General features: G+C 39.0%; 1 protein-coding gene across 1 annotated transcript in view; it reads right to left on the bottom strand.

The window, feature by feature from the left end:
- The window catches only part of LOC124556491 (thioredoxin reductase 1, cytoplasmic-like), a 99,201-nt gene that overhangs the window by 44,970 nt on the left and 33,287 nt on the right, over window positions 1-20,944 (bottom strand). The window contains exon 4 of the mRNA XM_047130448.1: window positions 9,809-10,001. Coding sequence (XP_046986404.1) covers window positions 9,809-10,001 — 193 coding nt within the window. The remainder of the gene's footprint in view (window positions 1-9,808; window positions 10,002-20,944) is intronic.

The following is a 20,944-nucleotide window of genomic DNA, read 5'->3' as shown; positions in this document are numbered from 1 at the left end:
CTGTCACGTCTCCAAACTTATCCTTGAGGTGTTCAACAAAAAACAGAGGCTTTGTTTCCAGAGAGTAGTACCCATCAGTTCTGCTGCCCACTAAGTAATGTGGCGAATATGGATCCTGTCATTGTGAAGCCCTACATTTACCCCAAGATGTTCCTAGGGAGGGCAATGATTTAGGGTCATATCTGTCCGAATTTCTTAGAGACTGATGGGGCCATTCAGTCCCCAGCAACCAGCCCACCTAGAGGTTGAGATTTTTTTAAAGAGATTTATATCTTCCTTGTGAACTGGACAATCAAGCCAAGATGCCCACTCCCTGTGACACACAGTGTTCCACCACCACTGCTAATAATGGTTGCTGAAGAGTACCCAGATTCTGTGGTTCCAGTGCACTGGTAATGTTTATCTGTTCTCTGCTCAGAGTTCCCAGATTCACCACGTCTGTACCCAGTCATTTCTGGCTGGGGCAATATACACAACATCATGAGATTAAATCTGCAACATGAAAAGGGAAACGGTACAGCTAAAGACAAGAGTCTAGCATTCAACAATCACATGCTCACAGGAGAGTTGTGAGCTCATGGGAGCAGGGGTTCTGTTGGTGTCTACAACTTTACGGAAGTAATGATCAACCTGGAAATATCGAGTTCCTAACAGTTGCACATGTAAATGATAATTTGTGGGCAACACACCACTAACGAGGTACTATGGGTTTGCTCAGCACAATGCTACAAAATTCATACTGGAGACAAAACTCAATCTTCCTGCTTGGGATGCACGTGATATTTCAAAAGTCACTGGCACATGGGCCAGTTACTTATTTTAACTAGAAACATTACTTATTTTAGTTTGCAATGATACAGATCAAGTGGTTCCCTACATGTTGGGATTTCATACTGGTTCAAATGACTAAATATAGCTATAATAGTGACCTGACCTGGCTTTGTATGGGTAGCCCTAAGTATGTATGGCCAGACGAGTTGCGTGGTATAGCATATTTTGTCTGCATGCCATTGTGCAGAGTTACGAATAAATTTCAGTGAATACCATCATCACTTTCATATAACTTACACGATGTAAGCGGCGCATGGCAGGAAAGTTGTTTGGAGGTATAAATGTTAAGAGTTCCATATTGAATTTGCATTTGGAATGACATCTCATGACAATGATGGGAGCATATCATAATGTAAGTAATAAGCTTACAACCAATGTATATACTGAATGTGAATCGTGGGCATATGTGGGTGTGAGTGATTCAATATGTATTAGGAGGTTGGCCAAGATGGCACCAATAAAAGAAAAAATAAGAACAACCATGCAAGATGTACATGTTTAGCTCATGTTACAGCACTCCTCTCGTGATGCTTAGTACGCACTTTGATGCATTGTTGAGACTCATTGTCTTAATTCTTTATTATGACGTCTTAATGGCGGACTTCTTCACCCTCCCACACAAAGAATTGTGTCCACCTCCAGGTTCAGTTCAAGGGAGGCAGAAAGCTGAGTCATCATCTGCACTGCTGAAAGAATGTACTGTGTGTAAATGAAGCAAAGTTGCTGAAGTAGTTTATTGGAAAACATTTTACATGAAGTATAAAAAAATAGAATACTACATTTTTGTCTAATGATGCAAAGGAAACTATTGTTTAAACATATTTGATTATTTCAAATTGTAAGTCTCACATCACAGATACTTCAAAGTTCCGTAACACAGTGCCTGTTGTTCGAAGAATTTGCAGTAAATTAAGTGTGTGAATTGCGACTGCTGATCTGAGGGACTGGAAATTGGTAGCTTGAAATTGTCATTGTATTTTATCCCCACATCACAGAGATGAATGCCAAGTTAAACGGCAAAGTGAAAAAAAGTGATATACGTGGGATTTGATCCCATAACATTTTGGTTCCCAGCCACCTGCTGTATCACTAAACCAACAATTCACTAGGTGAAAATAGCATCTTTTTCAAAGTATGTATTAGTCAAAACTGGATCGAAATCCCTACAACAGTTCCTGAGATTAGCCTACATGTATGGACTGATGAGAGCGAGTAACTTTAAAAGAGAGAGAGAGAGAGAGAGAGAGAGAGAGAGAGAGAGAGAGAGAGAGTGTGTGTGTGTGTGTGTGTGTGTGTTTGTGTTTTTTGTCCATAGCGTAAGTTAGTTTAATTACATTAAGTAATGTGTAGGCTTAGGCACCAATGATCTCTGCAGTTTGGTCCCATAAGACCTTACCACATATTTCCAAAAAGTATTTTCTTTTTTTTTTCAAAATCTCACCCTCCACCCACTACTTTGTTTTCATTTCAACGTTTCTCAAATAGCAAGACGTATAGCATCATTAATCCCAAGTTCAATCATAAATAATGAAGTGGTATTCCAAAGATGCACTTCACACAAATAAATGACATAATTAAATCTGAAAAGGCTGCATAAAAATATATATTACACTGCATGCAAAAGAAAACAACACAAGATATTTTATATTTCATAAAATTAGAAGAAAATATGTATATAGAACAATATACGCAGAATATGCATTTAGAATCTATTCACATGGGAGAGACTTATTAAACAACATTAAATGACAACTGGCACTGAAGCACACTCATCACATGTTCATATAGTGATAGAGATTTTTAGCTTATTTCTGACAAATTCATCTTTGAAATACTTCATCATATATGACTGATTTTGGTATTAATCATGCTATATGTTTTGCTACTAGTCAAATGTCAAAACAAGAAACGAAATAGGGAAAGGGAGAGGATTTCGGGGGAAAAAAAGAGGGAAGACTTTTATGGCAACTTTGGGTGCACCACTGTAACAAACATTAAAACAACAGAACTTTTACTTGAATTTTTTAAAAATGTCTGTTACTGGTTCAACAATATCCATTCAGAAATATTAAACTAAACTTTTTTAAGGTGGTGTTTCACCCCATAAATGTCTGAATGGGTGTATATAAAGTAACGAGTCTTAGTTTGCTCTACACTATACAAGAATCCCCCCACCTCCAGAAATGTCTCCGTTTAGCTGGTGAGTCCTTAGGAGGTGGTGGTGGTGGTGGTGTGGGGGGGTAGGGGGAGGGGGGGTTGGGTTGTTTGTGGGAGGAGACCAGACAGCGAGGTCATCAGTCTCATTGGATTAGGGAAGGACGGGGAACAAAGTCTGCCGTGCCCTTTCAAAGGAACCATCCCGGCATTTGCCTGGAGCGATTTAGGGAAATCACGGAAAACCTAAATCAGGATGGCCATACGCGGGATTGAACCATCGTCCTCCCGAATGCGAGTCCAGTGTGCTAACCACTGCACCACCTCACTTGGTCCTTGGGTGGTGGTATAAGTGGCATACAGTATAACTGGCCATGCTTTCCCACCCGAGTTTTGCGATAATTAAGGCAGTCCATCCTTGAATTGACTTAGTGAGCCGCTGCATACGAATTCTTCCCAACAGTTATGTGGAGATATTCTCTTAGTTTTATGTTCCCTTGCAGAGACATTGTAGCACTGTCGTATTCTGAAAGTGCAACATGTTTTACGTAATGAACTGGAATGAAGGGGTTTTTTTTTTTTTTTTTTTTTTTTTTTTTTTTGGGGGGGGGGGGGGGGCAGGGGAGCAAATAATTTGTACATGGGATGCCATTATGATGCATGTATTTAAGAAACATGGTAAAATTAAGTTTTTCACACCGATTATAAGCTAACTATTAACAGTACGACAGTATGGTCTACTGCATGACTAGATTGAAAGGCATCCTACTGCGCACAGTCTGTAACTTAAGGGTACAGTCAGTATAGTCGGTATAAGATCCTACATCTTTGGCTATGCCAAAGTTATTCATTTACTTATTAATATCAATGTTTCCTGGCTTCGTAAAATTACTGAAATACGGTATTTATGAACCTTAGACCCCTCCTAATGTCTAAGTAGTAAAAGACAAGTTTTGTTAACAAATATTCATTAATAACTACTTGATTTGTGCCAGAATAAATGTACTTTCCCTATAAATCTCTTTGCTGATATCATGAGCAGGTTCTGCATCAGCACCTCATCCACTGGCTCTGAAAGTGCCAGATTGCCAATTGCCTCTGCTAGCCAGTGTGGGAACCTACCACTCGCTCCTTACTCTGTGCACACTGATACATTCACTTGACTTATGTGAAATAACAAAACTGGAAATAAAGTAAAATGCACTCTTACATGCAAATAAGAGGTACCTTACAACTAAAACATATTCAAAAGTGATCAAATTCACAGTGTATCTCTTGGGTAGGTTTACTTGTACGTAGTTTAAAATTTCTATGGAGTTTGTGAAGCCACCTGGTGGTGATGCTGTTGTGCTAATAGCTGATGGGCATAATATCAACCTGCGTCTTAGACGTAACAAGAGAAAACTGTGTCCATATCATGTGTTTATCACACCACTTCACGCATAAAATGCGGCCTCTTGCATGGAACACATGGGACTGTTTAAAATGCACTATCCCCAAGAAATAGGAAGTTGGTTGGCAAATAACCCAGGTTAAATAGTAGCCTCTTCATTGATTACAGCCTACTTGAGAGCAACAACAATGGAAAATGCTATGAACAGCCTCTGGAAAATGGGACTCTTACCATGTAACAGGCATATACTTAGAGAGAATGCCTTTGTAATACACCAAGAGTTTGACATACAAGACTGAAACAACAGAGTAAATGTGAGTCCAAATGGTATCCAGCCATACAATCCACATCATGAGCCACCTGATATAGTAAAATCAGCATGTTCTGAATCACTTAAGTCGCTAACATCGTCTCCATGCAGGGAACATTTGAAACAATTCAAAGAAATGGAACAAGACAAACACAGAAAACAATCTTTCAGTCATTCACAGTCTGATACATGTTCAGTTGAGGCCAATGCTTCAAATGTGCAGTCTGAAGGAGGATATACTGAATGCATATTCTGAACATTAACAGAGAGAAATGGGAACAGTGATTGGAATGCTATCCTTGGACTACAGAAGAATGTTAACTTGAACGAGCTTTTGTATGCCATGCTGGCACTTCTTTTACATAACAAATGCAGAAAATGTTGCAGATGCAGAAAGGAAGAGAATATTATTATTTTAGGGTTTACCTGTTTCTATATTAGTTGATATTAAGTGTTTTCTCTGACTTTCTTATATTAGGCATAATTTCTATTTTGATTCCAAATGACTTGCTTGCACTTTGTGTAAAATTTACAGTCATTAAGTGTTAAGCAGCAGAAAATCAATGAATAAAATATAAAAGGCAATGACTTAATGTGGATTTCCAGTTAACAAATGTACAATTATATCAAATGTGTAATACGGAGTGGAGTAATGTGAGACAAGGGAAGTTTCACATCAGGGATGAGGTCCACACACCATTGGCATCAATTATCTATCTCATCCAATGAGGCACAGAGGTGGCCAGCCTCTGGAAATACATCATATCATCCACAAGACTCTCCCATGTATCCAACACTAGGTCCCACAGTTGGTCAGGTGTGCATGTGGCCACTCTTAAGTTCTCGTGGTGCTTCATTTGCGCCAACAAATTTTCAATTGGAGTTAAGTCCAGTGCTCTAAAACGCCAGCCAATCGGGTCGATGGCAGCCTGACATGAAAATCATTGCCGAATGATTCGACTTGTGTGAACCAGTGAGTAGTAGTTCTGGAACTGGATTACTCCACTGGGATGGAGGATCCTCACACTTGGCACCATAATATTTTCAGGATCTGCACATACTGATCTGTACCGAGATGACCACAAATTAAGTATCTCTGTCCCATCTGATATCATTCACTTCACTTTAGCAAAGGCAAGCCTATACAGTCTGATCCTAAGAGAAGGTCTCTGTAACAGCTTCCACAGAAATTGGTCATTCTTGAGGTGGACAGTGTTCAAAAATCGATGTTTCACACAGGTGTCACCTAATACAGGCTGTTTTGCTGAGGTGTTGACACCTTTCCTGAGCACAACCCTTAAAGCCAGCCATTTACCCACGTAGTATGCCACCGCTTGTGCCACTTCTGGGTACAGTGAGCTGAACATTGCACCTGGCTGCCCCTTCATGTGCACTGAAAGCAACATGCTCTCATTAACAGCATATTCTGAAACATCTTGGCAGTAAATGATTGTTTGTCATAAATCTGTCAGTGGCAAAATGTTTTATGTTCAGCATACCTTTGCTATTTCATGTTATGCTTGCAACACATCAACAAACAATAAAACATAAAAAATGGTGTTGTGGGGACACAAACCCTACTTATTTCAGAGAAATTTAAGAGCCTCAAATGCTGCTATGGGGCTACCACATAACTACAAAGATTTGTTCTTATTTGTTTATTCAAGTGAGAAGCACCCTGGCATTTGAAACAGTTACAAGTAAGTGTTGTAATGAATAGTGGGTGGTCACAAACAGTAAAAGCTTGTAAGGGTGTTACAGGGTACGTTGTGCTGAGAAATAATTGTTAAGAAAAAAATTCTATACTTTGCATCATTTCAGAGTTAATTAGCACTGAAGTTAAGCTATCACACCGTTACATACAAAAATTCAAGTGGCCCACCAGAAATGATGTTGCCAAATTTGTTCTTTCTTTGGTTTCCTAAAAAACAAACAAGAGAGTGATTCAAAACTTGGACATCAGATGATAGTAAGGATCAAACCTGAGCTGAAGGCTGAGCTTTCTCGTGCACTGACATCTACACTGTGAGACCAACTGACACTAGCTGTACCTGGCAAGCCACTTTAAAGTGCATATGCAACAACCTGATTCACTACCTTCAATGCTAATCGAGTTCAAAAACAGCGCAACATATGAAATTTTTACCTCAACAATTATTTCTCAGCACAACCTACCCTGCAACACACCTACAACCTTTTTCAGACTGTTTCCAATCACATGTAAATAAAACAATATGCAATAATTTCACAGAGTCACATAAAATAAAAAAGATCTATAAGTAAAACTGTTACAATAAGAAGAGAGCAAATACACCGTTAAAAGTGTGTTATGTGTGGGGTGCTGCAGAGAGAGAGAGAGAGAGAGAGAGAGAGAGAGAGAGAGAGAGAGTGTGTGTGTGTGTGTGTGTCACTGGTGCGAGCCATACACAACCAAAGGTACCCGAGCTTATCAAAAGAAATGCAAAGAGTTTTGTAAACAGGGGCAGATATTCTTTCTGTGTAATAGTATGGAATATGTGGGGTCTACAACTAAAAGCCCTCTTTTCTAGGGACAGAGCGACTACTGTGAATAGATAAGACATTGTTGTTTTTTTTTTAGCAAGAGATATTCCACAAGAAATCTTTGCAGCACACTACATTCCCCATCAACAGAATTTATATGAAACGAGTGTCAGTGTGGGAGAAGCAATGAGTACAGTAGCTCCTGAAACAAGATTTATTTGTAGATATGGACTGAAACGTTTCCAGAAAAAGCCTTTCAGAAATGCCTGCAAAGCTGTTATGAAGATTTACCATATTACTGTTAAATACACTGTCCTAGCCAAGGAATGATCTGAAAGGTATCTCTGAATTTTAAAGAGAGAGATTTATCAACGGACATTAATGGTAACAAAACTGAAAAATCAATGGCTTTCATGTGTGGCCTGTACCACTGATACTATGGAACACTTGATATTTTGAATCTGGTGCCACAGTTAAAAATATTTCAATTTCGAACAACAGTCATCTCCTTTTGTGGAGTAGACCAGTTTTAAATAAAAACATTTTCTTAACATTTGTGAGACAAGTTGAAACTGTATATCAAATGGAAATCAGATTGTGGATGCTCTTCAGCACATTATTTTAACTTGCTACAAAGATTTTATTCTTAGTGTATATTCTAAACAGCAAAATGTGCTTATGTCCAGAGCATTATTTGCTCCCAGTCATCATCTTTAACAATATGAGCAGATCTATGTTATGAAAGGTACAGAAACGTTAAAACAATCTAGTCATATTTCAAGATGCCATTTCCACGGCTTTCACAAAATACATGTAATGTTAAATATATATTCACTTCCCTTTGTCGTTGGCATGGAAACAACTGCAGTTAGAACTAAGAGCTATACAGAAACAAACAGTTGCACAATAAGTGTAACAACATTATTACAGGTTCCAATAATGATTTTCCTTGGTCCAAATTTCATTGACTTCACAAAGCTGCATCCACAATTATGTTTATGTTAGGGTCAGTTTAACTGTTGGAGGAACTTTTTTCCCAGAATGAAGGACATTAATTCCACACTGATAAGCTTACACAGTTCAATCCAAAGGCAAGTCTTTGAATCATTAGTACTCAGTACCGATAATGTAACTTCTTTTAAATGGAAAAAGTACTATCATGAATGAACTAGTTTCTTGTGTATAATATGTAAATAATTTAAACATGAAATACATATTAAATATAGTGGGAACTTCATTTGAAAGCATTATTTGCTTACTCTAATCTGCTATAGAAAATTATATGCAAGGTACATGTATTTGGATGCTTACTTTCATTGCAGTTTTTCCATCAATAAAGGATTCTTTGTAAATTAAAAAAAAAAAAATTGGTGAGAGCCAACAAGATGCATAAACATCCACATTATTACAGTGGGTTATAAAATTTGACTTGGTGAGAGCCGATTACCATCAGTAGCTTTAGTCCTTTACTTTCTCTCTAAAAGGGATTACTAGCACACAACTAGCTAGCCACACACTCACACTGTGGTATGAGAATGAGCCAGATCTTACTGGCACTTCTCTGATTACAGAGTCTGCGGAACAAGTTTCCATATGAGCTGACAATGCACCAAGATGAAATCTTGTTTCTTTGACATGTGACAAATAAGGCAGAGGTAATTAAACAGGAGCTTCTGAGACAATGCAGTTTACTGATAAGCAGATTGTGTATGTAGTGGCAGAACAATTTTTACGGCAAGTTTTCTATGGGAGGCAGCGCAGAACTTGGTTGATACACTACGGGCCAAAATGCATTTCTGCGACAAAACTTTTTACACCTTCTGCAATTAACCAGAAGTTCTGGAGGTGTCTTAGAAAGCACAGGAAATATGCTTGTGAAACATGATGCTTGGATAATTTCAGTGGCAAAGCTGACTGTGTGCTGAAGTGACTAAGCACTCGGGCATGTTTATCACAAATGACAAGTTTGCTGGAGAGGAAGATTTTTTCAGAATAAGTATGGCTACTAGCAGGGAGTACTATTGTTCCTTCATAGAATTAACATATACTTAAGCATGAATCTGACCACTGGTGAGCTGAAGGAACACATTGAGAAAGATTGTATGTGGTTTTGGGGTAAAATGTGTAATCTGTGAAAATGTATCAATTGATTTTGTTAACTAAATGCTTCAGTTTCAACAGGTGTTGCACTGTGAAATTATCAGCACACTGAAATGTGAAGCAATGCTTGACTCAATACTTTATGCACCTTATCAAACATTTTCTTTACGATCTAATACACATTTTTTGTGATGCTGACACCTCCCCTTTCCCCATTGGCACAAAAAATGTCTGCTTCACACCTCTACCATTGCCTCCTCTCGCTATCACCATTAAACTCCCCTTTATTACAGAGAGAATCAACAGCATGACACTAGTTATGTAGCAATTGATAGACAACAGTTCAGATCTCAATTTCCTTACTACAATTAAATAAAAATAAAAAAACCACCACCACCACCACCACCACCACCACCACCACCCACTTGATATCCATTACAGGATAATGGCCACCTCCAGAATGCTCCATGCAACATGTATTTCAAATGAAGAAAAATGGTATAAAATAACCAACTCACTGTCTGTAGACACTCTCCAACCAAATGCTGGGCCTTCTTTTATGTCATGTCCAAGAAGGGCTGCTCTATGCATAAGTTTTTTGGGGATACAACCCACATTAACACATGTACCTCCAAGACCCCATGTTGTTCCCATGGGTGAAGGTTTAACAAAATCACATACTGCTACTTTCCGTCCAAGCGCTGCAGCCTCCTGTTGACACAAAACATTCTAAAATTGTGGTACATAATATGGAGCAATGAAATCACTTATTACAGATATAAAATTTCAATCAGTGGGAATGTATCAAGCCAAAGAATAGGTAATTCACAATCAAGAGTCAGAGGAGCTCTTACTATGAAAAATATTTTAAGCAAATATCAACTTTCATACAAACATTTCACTGAGTCATCTCCTCATTACTCTCTCACCCATGTCTTCCTAAACATTCTGTGTCTTCACTATGTAACCTTTAAAAAAAGCAAGGTTCACATTCTCTTTCAAGATACTGCAGGGGTTTAGAGGTGTTTTTTCGTGTTTTTTGTGATATAGATAGGACAGATAGTATTTGTGTGAAGAAAACTGTCATTTTATTTTGCAACTAAACACGTGGAATCACAGGTTGTCTAGTAGTAAAATTTTTGTGACAAAAACAGTTTGTATATGAAATTACTCTGAATTTGAGTGTATTATCACTTTTATTAGTAAAGGATATGCAGTTAATATACTTAACTCACAAATGGTTAAACTAGACATGTTTCAATTTTCTTTGAAAAATGGAGAATTAGGGTTGAACAATCTTGGGGTCATTAGAGACTGAACACAAAGACAGATTAAGGAAGGATAGGGAAGAAAACTGATTGTGTCCTTTTGTAAAAGGGACCATCCCTGCATTTGCCTAAAGTGATTTAGGAAACCCACTGTGTCTTACCACTGCACCACAATGCTCTAAAGTTTTGTGTGATTTAGAAATGCACAGGAGTTGCCTATTTTCACTGACCTAGGATGTACTGTATTTTATTATTTCAACAACCATTCTTCTGGTAGCCACTGGATAGTCATCTGCACAGTTTGATTACATTAACATCAAATCACAACCAGTAACGAGAACTTTTCAGTCTTTCTGATTTTATTTGTTTCTAAACGTAAGTGGATGAAGTTATTTCATTCCATACAACTACTTTTACCTAAGAGATGAAGATTGTAAAACACACTACCAATAATATGTTTACAATTTATAATATTCTGTACCCACCACCTACCAGATAAATTGCACATAATGGATTTCCATTCAAGAACCTTCAACATTGCAGCGCATCAGCAATCATTGGTTAATATATTAAAAAACTAAAAACCCACCTCGATTGCGAAAAAAGCACCTAGTGTTACGTGTTAACCCAGCTTTCCATTCATGATGTACCACCACAACCACCACCACCACCACCACCACCACCACACCCTCTCTGTGAAGTTTAATACTAACAAGCAGACCACACAACAATTGAATTTTTGTAATTTTGTATGCAGTAAGACTGCAATAATTCAGCTTTTGAAAATGCAGCATACCTGATAGTCTGGCACACATCTTAAATTTTCCTGTAATTTTAGCTTAGTGGTGTTGGTAGTACAGTCAGACACCTTCAACAAACATTGGAACTATTCGGAGCGGTGCCTGGTCTGTAAAAAGTTTCTGCCTCACTGAGCAATTACATTCATACCAAGATAAGAAGTTGCATTGTTAGGCCAGGTGGAAACTTTGGCATAATTGGTCGAAACAGCCGAGATGGAAAACGATGTAAATAACAAATTGATAAGCAATCGCTCCGAAATTGTACGAGGGCTGAATTCAGCATCCACTAATGAAGTGAGTGCAGTTTCAGCAGAAGTTGGTAAGTGAATCAAAATTGAAAGATTTAGCTATCAAAGAAGAGCGGACTGATGATGAGGTATTACAAAGTGTTTTCAACCCACAAATGGCACCAGAAACTGGAGTGACGAAGTACCAACACCCACAGTTCCCATCTCTTGGGCCGAGGCTTCAGAAGCCTAAAGCATTTTTGTGTAATTTGCTGACAGTGACCAACAACACAACACTTCTGTAGTTATGAATCTGCACATCACAAAAAATAATTTTAGTCAGAAAATAGCTCAATCTAAAAAACAAGTTAGCATTCTGCAATGTTCCAGAGGGCTCAGAACAAAATTTCTGTTAAATCATCAGTCTTAGCTACCAACCAGATATATTTCATGCCCTTGACAATGTCAGATATGTGTGCTACTCCTAGAGACACTGATTCCAATTACACTGCACCAAATTCTTGGTAATAGTTTTTATTAATAAGCTCATTGATCTTTTCAAATCAATGATTCTTATTTTATTTTGTAGCTGGCTACATAAATCATTTACTTAAACTGAACTTTTCTAAAACTATGAGCACTAAACTGATTTAATAGTTCAGTCCAGTATTCGACTTAATTAAATTTTGCTCTTACAAAGAAGTAATAATTTCTGCATTGTAATCTCTCCTGTTGTGTTCCATAAATAACAGTTACTTGTTTTTGTATGTTAAAACTATTTTTCTTAAAGCAGGTTTTTAAAAATGGCCTTGATGATCCAGAAAATTTCATAATCCAGCATTGACAGATCCCCAAGCCTCCTTGATTATCAAGGTCCTACTGTATTTATGGAAAGTGAAGTTCAGAACCCAAACACCAATCCCCCCCACCCCCCCACCCAAAAAAAGAAAAAAAAAAAAAAAAAAAAAAAAAAAATCAAGAAAATTGACTTAAGTATTTCGAGTGCCTTTAATTCATTAAAGGCAGATTGATTTCTTGATGGGCCACATGGCACTGTGGTAGAATACTCGCCTGACACATGAGCTACCTGGATTCCATTCCTAGCCAATGCAAATTATTAATCAAAGGTGCATGTTCTATGACCATTTCTGTGAAATGTAAAAAAAAAAAACCTGAGCACATGAGACCGGTAATCGCTGGATCACCAGTTTGAGACTCGTTTCGGTCTCCCCCCCCCCCCCCCCCCCTTCAGTTAAGTTCGAGTACCTACATGATTTAAGTAAAAGATTCTTCAAATATATGCCAATTGTCATACACCTAATTGTCATGTTTTATAAGAAATGCATGTACTCTTCTTTCTAATCACATACCGTTCACAATATTCCAATTTTCATTGCAAATATAAAACCTTAATTAATGATCATTTATAAAAGAATACGAATAAAGATTTTGTAAATAAAAAAAATTAATAATTAATTTTTGTCATCTTCACGTATTTTACACTTCATGGAAATGCTCATAGAACATGTACTTTTGTTTAAAACTTTCCATTGGTTGAGAATTGAAGCAGGGCCACTCACATGCCAGGGTAACACTCTACCAGAGCCATGTGGCCCATCAAAAAATCTGTTCTGTATTTAGTAAGTTAAATGCACTCAGAAAACATCAAGATAATTTTCTGAATAATTTCTGCGAGTCATATAAAACTTTTCTGGAAGACTGATATTTGAGTTATGAACTCATTTGAGTTATGAATTCCATAAGTAATAACATTACAAAAATCTGGTTCACATGTGGTCTCCTTGAAAGATTAAATAGTTCTGAAGCTTCTCCAGTACCTTCTGTGTAAGAAACAGACAGATTTCTCCTGTGTGAGATACTTTCATTTGATACCCAGCCTTTTTGTGACTTCATATTTTGAGGAAACCTTTGATTTTGAACGATAGATAATTTTTTTAATACATATGTTATTAACTGAACACTTGTGACTGCTCATATATATATATATATATATATATATATATATATATATATATATATATATATATATATATAAAAAAAGAAAGATGATGAAACTTACCAAACAAAAGCGCTGGCAGGTCGATAGACACACAAACAAACACAAACATACACACAAAATTCTAGCTTTCGCAACCAATGGTTGCCTCGTCAGGAAAGAGGGAAGGAGAAGGAAAGACAAAAGGATATGGGTTTTAAGGGAGAGGGTAAGGAGTCATTCCAATCCCGGGAGCGGAAAGACTTACCTTAGGGGGAAAAAAGGACAGGTATACACTCGCACACACACACATATCCATCCACACATACACAGACACAAGCAGACATTTGTAAAGGCAAAGAGTTTGGGCATTTTTTGGGCAGAGATGTCAGTCGGGGCGGATGTACAGAGGCAAAGATGAAGTTGAAAGACAGGTGAGGTATGAGCGGCGGCAAATTGAAATTAGAAATTAGCGGAGATTGAGGCCTGGCGGATAGCGAGAAGAAAGGATATGCTGAAGGGCAAGTTCCCATCTCCGGAGTTCTGACAGGTTGGTGTTAGTGGGAAGTATCCAGATAACCCGGACGGTGTAACACTGTGCCAAGATGTGCTGGCCGTGCACCAAGGCATGTTTAGCCACAGGGTGATCCTCATTACCAACAAACACTGTCTGCCTGTGTCCATTCATGCGAATGGACAGTTTGTTGCTGGTCATTCCCACATAGAACGCTTCACAGTGTAGGCAGGTCAGTTGGTAAATCACGTGGGTGCTTTCACACGTGGCTCTGCCTTTGATCGTGTACACCTTCCGGGTTACAGGACTGGAATAGGTGGTGGTGGGAGGGTGCATGGGACAGGTTTTACACCGGGGGCGGTTACAGGGGTAGGAGCCAGAGGGTAGGGAAGGTGGTTTGGGGATTTCATAGGGATGAACTAAGAGGTTGCGAAGGTTAGGTGGACGGCGGAAAGACACTCTTGGTGGAGTGGGGAGGATTTCATGAAGGATGGATCTCATTTCAGGGCAGGATTTGAGGAAGTCGTATCCCTGCTGGAGAGCCACATTCAGAATCTGATCCAGTCCCGGAAAGTATCCTGTCACAAGTGGGGCACTTTTGGGGTTCTTCTGTGGAAGGTTCCGGGTTTGAGGAGATGAGGATGTGGCTCTGGTTATTTGCTTCTGTACCAGGTCGGGAGGGTAGTTACGGGATGCAAAAGCTGTTTTCAGGTTGTTGGTGTAATGGTTCAAGGATTCCGGACTGGAGCAGATTCGTTTGCCACGAAGACCTAGGCTGTAGGGAAGGGACCGTTTGATGTGGAATGGGTGGCAGCTGTCATATGGAGGTACTGTTGCTTGTTGGTGGGTTTAATGTGGACGGACGTGTGAAGCTGGCCATTGGACAGGTGGAGGTCAACGTCAAGGAAAGTGGCATGGGATTTGGAGTAGGACCAGGTGAATCTGATGGAACCAAAGGAGTTGAGGTTGGAGAGGAAATTCTGGAGTTCTTCTTCACTGTGAGTCCAGATCACGAAAATGTCATCAATAAATCTGTACCAAACTTCGGGTTGGCAGGCCTGGGTAACCAGGAAGGCTTCCTCTAAGCGACCCATGAATAGGTTGGCATACGAGGGGGCCATCCTGGTACCCATGGCTGTTCCCTTTAATTGTTGGTATGTCTGGCCTTCAAAAGTGAAGAAGTTGTGGGTCAGGATGAAGCTGGCTAAGGTAATGAGGAAAGAGGTTTTAGGTAGGGCGGCAGGTGATCGGCGTGAAATGTTTCCCTCTATTTTTTTATATATATATATATATATATATATATATATATATATATAACGATCAACAAAACAAACCCCTAATTCACATAAGCTTAACCCAACTGAGAACAAAAATATAAAGACAGTGAGATATTAAATTTCTGCTTTTGATTTACAGAATAGCAATAGTTTGCACTGCTAAGGGATTCCTACAAAATCTACACATACAATTCATGCAAAGAATGACAGCAAATATTGCTTGAAAGAATCAGTCTTATTTGATTCGATTGTATTTCAAGCAGTCACAAAAGATAAGGGTTATCAGTACTGCCCCTCTGTGCAGTATCATTGATTATAAATTTTGTTTCAATACCCAGAACCATTTAAAATGACTTAGGGTATCCAATGTGTTTCATCTTTATATTAGTGTGGCTAAAATGGTAATATCACACTTTCTTTTAGTACAACTTACACTACTATTCCTGACTATGTCTCCTTATTCAGGACAAAGTACAGAGTTGTGTAGCTAATACGTCTTTAGCCCAAATCACATGACATTAATTACTTCAATATCTCCTAAAGGTAAAGAGCAAGCTGTGTCTTGTACAACATGTGGCATAAAACAATTGGGGCCAGTTTCAATAAATGAGTTATTGTACAAGCTATATAGCTCAATTGCTGTCTTTAGCAACTGTAATAAAAGTCTTATAATGACCAGACACATTTTGTTTTATTTTACACCATCTTCAGTGGTCACTGTAACAATACTTTTTTTTAATATAGTTTTGATTATTGTAAATTAAAAAGATATCATATGGGTCCACACAACCATTTTTAAATTCTACAATAAATTAATGGAAATTATATAGGCTTGGAGAATTCAGCACGGGCACTCTTGACACTTATTAAATATTTGAAATACCTGTGCTCCTTTCAAATTAAATCACAGATCTTACTGCGCCAGACTTTATGGTAAATTGTGTTATTAAAAATGATTTACTGTCTAGCAAGACTACATACCATTTAAAATGTGAATTACTGGTTTTGGCATCTGTGGATCTGTTTGTGCACGCAGCATCCTCAACACAGTGTTACTGAACTAAACTACTGGGTAACAGATGACATGTCAAGAGAAATTTTGCAACTATATATTTTTTTAAATTAGGGACTCCCAAGAATTCTGCACTTGTGCTGTGCTTTTGCAAGCTTGTGGAGCTCTGTTACCTGGCTGCACACTAGCTCCACTACCATTCAACACTCTCTGACCAGTGGAGGGGGAGGGGGAAGTGGAGGACGGGAAACTGCAAACGTGCTACATTTAGATGAAAGTGCACTTATGTAAGGAACACTTCATGGCTTGCAAGCAGCTTTGTTTCATGTTTCCTATTTCACATTTCTCAGCAACATATGTCACAAGAAAAACAAATTTTCTGTATTAATTAATTATTTTTGGCATGCTGAAGACTTAATAAAATTTTTTATCTGGTACTAACTGTTGGCAGATGCAAACAATTTCACAGACTCTCATCACTCAGGTTGCCTCATAATCGTGAGTTATTTAGTTTCATAATCGGAAAAAGCTTTTCACACACATATGTTGACCAAAACATTGATTTCATATTTGTAACCTCATTATCAGGACAAGGAAACTCTTCCCGAGTAAGAAAAAAAAACCAAATAGAACTCGTGGACAGTTTTAACGCAAGGGACACTTTCAGCTGAAATGGCAAATGGTCTCATAATCAGCTCAAAAACAGATGCAAGATTGGCAGTGTCCTCAAAAAGTAAAAAAAAGAAATCTTTAATTCCTATCTTTTTTAGGGAATGATTGCATTGTTTGTGAGAAATGTGCAAAGTGAGCCGGAGCTCCATCATGTCAGAACCTTACACCTATGTGCATCACACCAGTTGCAAGGCACTAGCAGAATTTCCTGTTCTCACTCATAATTATGTACATCTATATGTTGGTAGGATTTGCCAATACTATGATAAATAAATAGATAGACATACTCCTTGTTCCTTATATCCAAAGAATGTATGAATTACCTGTGGCAGTGATATGTTTTTGTGTACTTGCACATAGGAAGAGTAGGAGATGTACATGTGAACTCTCTCAATATGTTTTGTGTTATCTTTGCTGCATTATAGAAGTTCTCAGGCTTGAGGGTTTAAGTTATCTAATATCACTGTGTGTTCTACTTTCATTTATAAAAGTAACTTCTGTATATACCAGAACTACATACAATTATTCATGTGGAAATTACAAGGTGACATACTTGGTGATCCCACTTAAAAACGTTCATATCTTTCGGCATAGGTGGCAAGCAGTTCAAGACACGTGCGGAAAATGGGCAAAACAGTAAGCGGTTTCATGAGGTCACTGATGAAATTAACAAACTTCAGAATGACAAAGGCTTTGGAGCTTGCAATATCTCTTGTTAACACCCACACATCACAGTACACTGGATACTTTTGTCCAGACTTAACGAATCTGTAAGCTCAGATAAATCTTCCAATGTGGCAGCCAAGTGTAACAAAGGATTCTCTAGTGGAGCCATTATGAGCACCTCCATTTAAGCCTTTCCAATGGCAAACATTATCTGCAGTAATGGAGAACATACTCCAGCAGCAAAAGGTGATTAATGACCATGAGTACTTCACCTTGACAATATGCAGTATGCACCAACAAACAACAACATTGCAGCCGCCAGTAGGCAGCTCTGTAGCGTGTGAAAATTTGTTGCTACATGTTTGTCAGCAACACTACCAACAAGTACGGATGGCATTGGCAGTATACGATGATAGAGCACCCACCGAATTACTGTGGGCTACAGACAGAGTCTGCGTAACAGTCAAACTGCCCGCAACAATTGTCATGACATTGTGAGACCTACCAGATGAAACTGACTGCTGCTGGCCAAAATCACCCGAGGCCACAACTCCACATTGCGTGGCAGTCATGCCACAACATCCATTGAGTATTTCTGACAAAATTTGAGATTTAGGAGCCACAGCGGAATTGCTGACAAAGCAGTTGCACACAAAGTAATGATGATAAGATGCCAATAGTCAAAACCACAATCAGTTCAATATAACATCACCACTACGTGAACTGCAACAGCGAAAAGACACTCTAGAGGTATACTGATATCATAAGGGTTTCGGCCGATATTCTGCAAAGTGTAAGCACTGTGCAGTTACTCAGATGATCAGAGTATCTGGAATAAAAATGCAGTATCTATATATGAGGTTCATTCAAATGAAACCTGGTCAGTGTGTCTACCTTTGCCTTACACATAAGGTGGTACCACGTACCCGCGGGTATGGTGGCACCATCTATTGGTAGAGAGATGGACACGTGCGCACCATTTGATGTTGCATAGCGCCAGTGTGGTTTCACACTGAAGGAAAGGTGGTCTACATCTACATCTACATTGATACTCCGCAAGCCACCCAACGGTGTGTGGCGGAGGGCACTTTACGTGCCACTGTCATTACCTCCCTTTCCTGTTCCAGTCGCGTATGGTTCGCGGGAAGAACGACTGTCTGAAAGCCTCCGTGCGCGCTCTAATCTCTCTAATTTTACATTCGTGATCTCCTCGGGAAGTATAAGTAGGGGGAAGCAATATATTCGATAACTCATCCAGAAACGCACCCTCTCGAAACCTGGCGAGCAAGCTACACCGCGATGCAGAGCGCCTCTCTTGCAGAGTCTGCCACTTGAGTTTATTAAACATCTCCGTAACGCTATCACGGTTACCAAATAACCCAGTGACGAAACGCGCCGCTCTTCTTTGGATCTTCTCTATCTCCTCCGTCAACCCGACCTGGTACGGATCCCACACTGATGAGCAATACTCAAGTATAGGTCGAACGAGTGTTTTGTAAGCCACCTCCTTTGTTGATGGACTACATTTTCTAAGCACTCTCCCAATGAATCTCAACCTGGTACCCGCCTTACCAACAATTAGTTTTATATGATCATTCCACTTCAAATCGTTCCGTACGCATACTCCCAGATATTTTACAGAAGTAACTGCTACCAGTGTTTGTTCCGCTATCATATAATCATACAATAAAGGATCCTTCTTTCTATGTATTCGCAATACATTACATTTGTAATACACAAGTATTTGTCCACTACCGAACATGCAGGAGAGTAAGCAGGAACAATGAGGAGTGATACGATTTTTGGTGTCAGAGGGAGTTGGAGGCCGTGAAACGTATTGACAGATGAAGGCTGTGTATGGTGAGTACAGATTGAGTCGTTTAAGTGTTGTGGCATTATCCTCTTGCATGATAATTCCCACCCACACATGGCCAATGTGGTGAAAACGACATTGCAGCAGTTTCAGTGGGAAACTGCTGGAACATCTACCGTACAGTCCTGACCTTTCACTGTGTGACTCATGTGTTTGGACCTCTAAAACAAGCTATTCGTGGACATCGATTCACAATGGACGTCGAAGTGTGTGACTGGGTACAGGCCTGGATCAGACAGTAGCCTACTAGCTTCTTCAAGGATGAAATCGACTGGCTAGTGTCGCAATGGGATAAATGTGCCTACAGTTTTGGAGACTTTTTTTGAGTATGTCTACAGTGTGTAACTACATTTTTAAGTTTACAAAATCATTACCATTACTTTACACTAGTGACCAAGGATTCATTCGAATGCCTCTTATACTATCATCAAGAGCCACTGCCATACACACATATTACCATGTCAAGAAGACTGCTTTCGTCAAGTGGCAGCCTGCATGGCAGTGATACATCTTTGTGTACTTGGGCACAAAAGTAGCATGTGAACACAGAGACATATATTGTGTTGTTATCTTTGTCATGTTGCAGACACTCTCATTCATTAATGTTTAAGTTTGGTTTTATCTAATGTCACTGAATCTCCTACTTTTGGAAATAAAAGCAATTTATTTACACAAATAAATTGTGTGTGGTTATTTAGGAGGAAATGGTGAGATAGCATACCATAAAAACAAAACTAGATGCTACGTATTTACAAGAGTGATAGGGTCACAAACTGCTTACAAGGGAACCTCCCCATCGCACCCCCCCTCAGATTTAGTTATAAGTTGGCACAGTGGATAGGCCTTGATAAACTGAACACAGATCAATTGAGAAAACAGGAAGAAGTTATGTGGAACTGTGAAAAAATAAACAAAATATACAAACTGAGTAGTCAATGGCCCACATAAGCACCATAATGGACTATGAGAGATTAGGAGCGCCGTGGTCCCGTGGTAGCGTGAGCAGCTGGAAAACAAGAGGTCCTTGGTTCAAGTCATCCCTCGACTGAAAATTTTACTTTCTTTATTTTTGCATAGTTATTATCTGTCCGTTCGTTCATTGACATCTCTGTTCACAGTAATAAGTTTAGTGTCTGTGTTTTGCGATCGCATCGCAAAACCGTGCGATTAGTAGACGAAAGGACGTGCCTCTCCAATGGGAACAGAAAACATTTGTCGCAAGGTCATAGGTCAACCGATTCCTCCACAGGAAAACACATCTGATATATTCTATACGACACTGGTGACAGCATGTGCGTCACACGACAGGAATATATTGTCGACCCACCTAACTTGAACACTTGGCGAAT

Source organism: Schistocerca americana, chromosome X (assembly GCF_021461395.2).
Source record: "Schistocerca americana isolate TAMUIC-IGC-003095 chromosome X, iqSchAmer2.1, whole genome shotgun sequence".
Classification (NCBI taxonomy): domain Eukaryota; kingdom Metazoa; phylum Arthropoda; class Insecta; order Orthoptera; family Acrididae; genus Schistocerca; species Schistocerca americana.
Note: the sequence above shows the minus strand (reverse complement) of the source record. Positions and strands in the feature narration are given on the sequence as shown.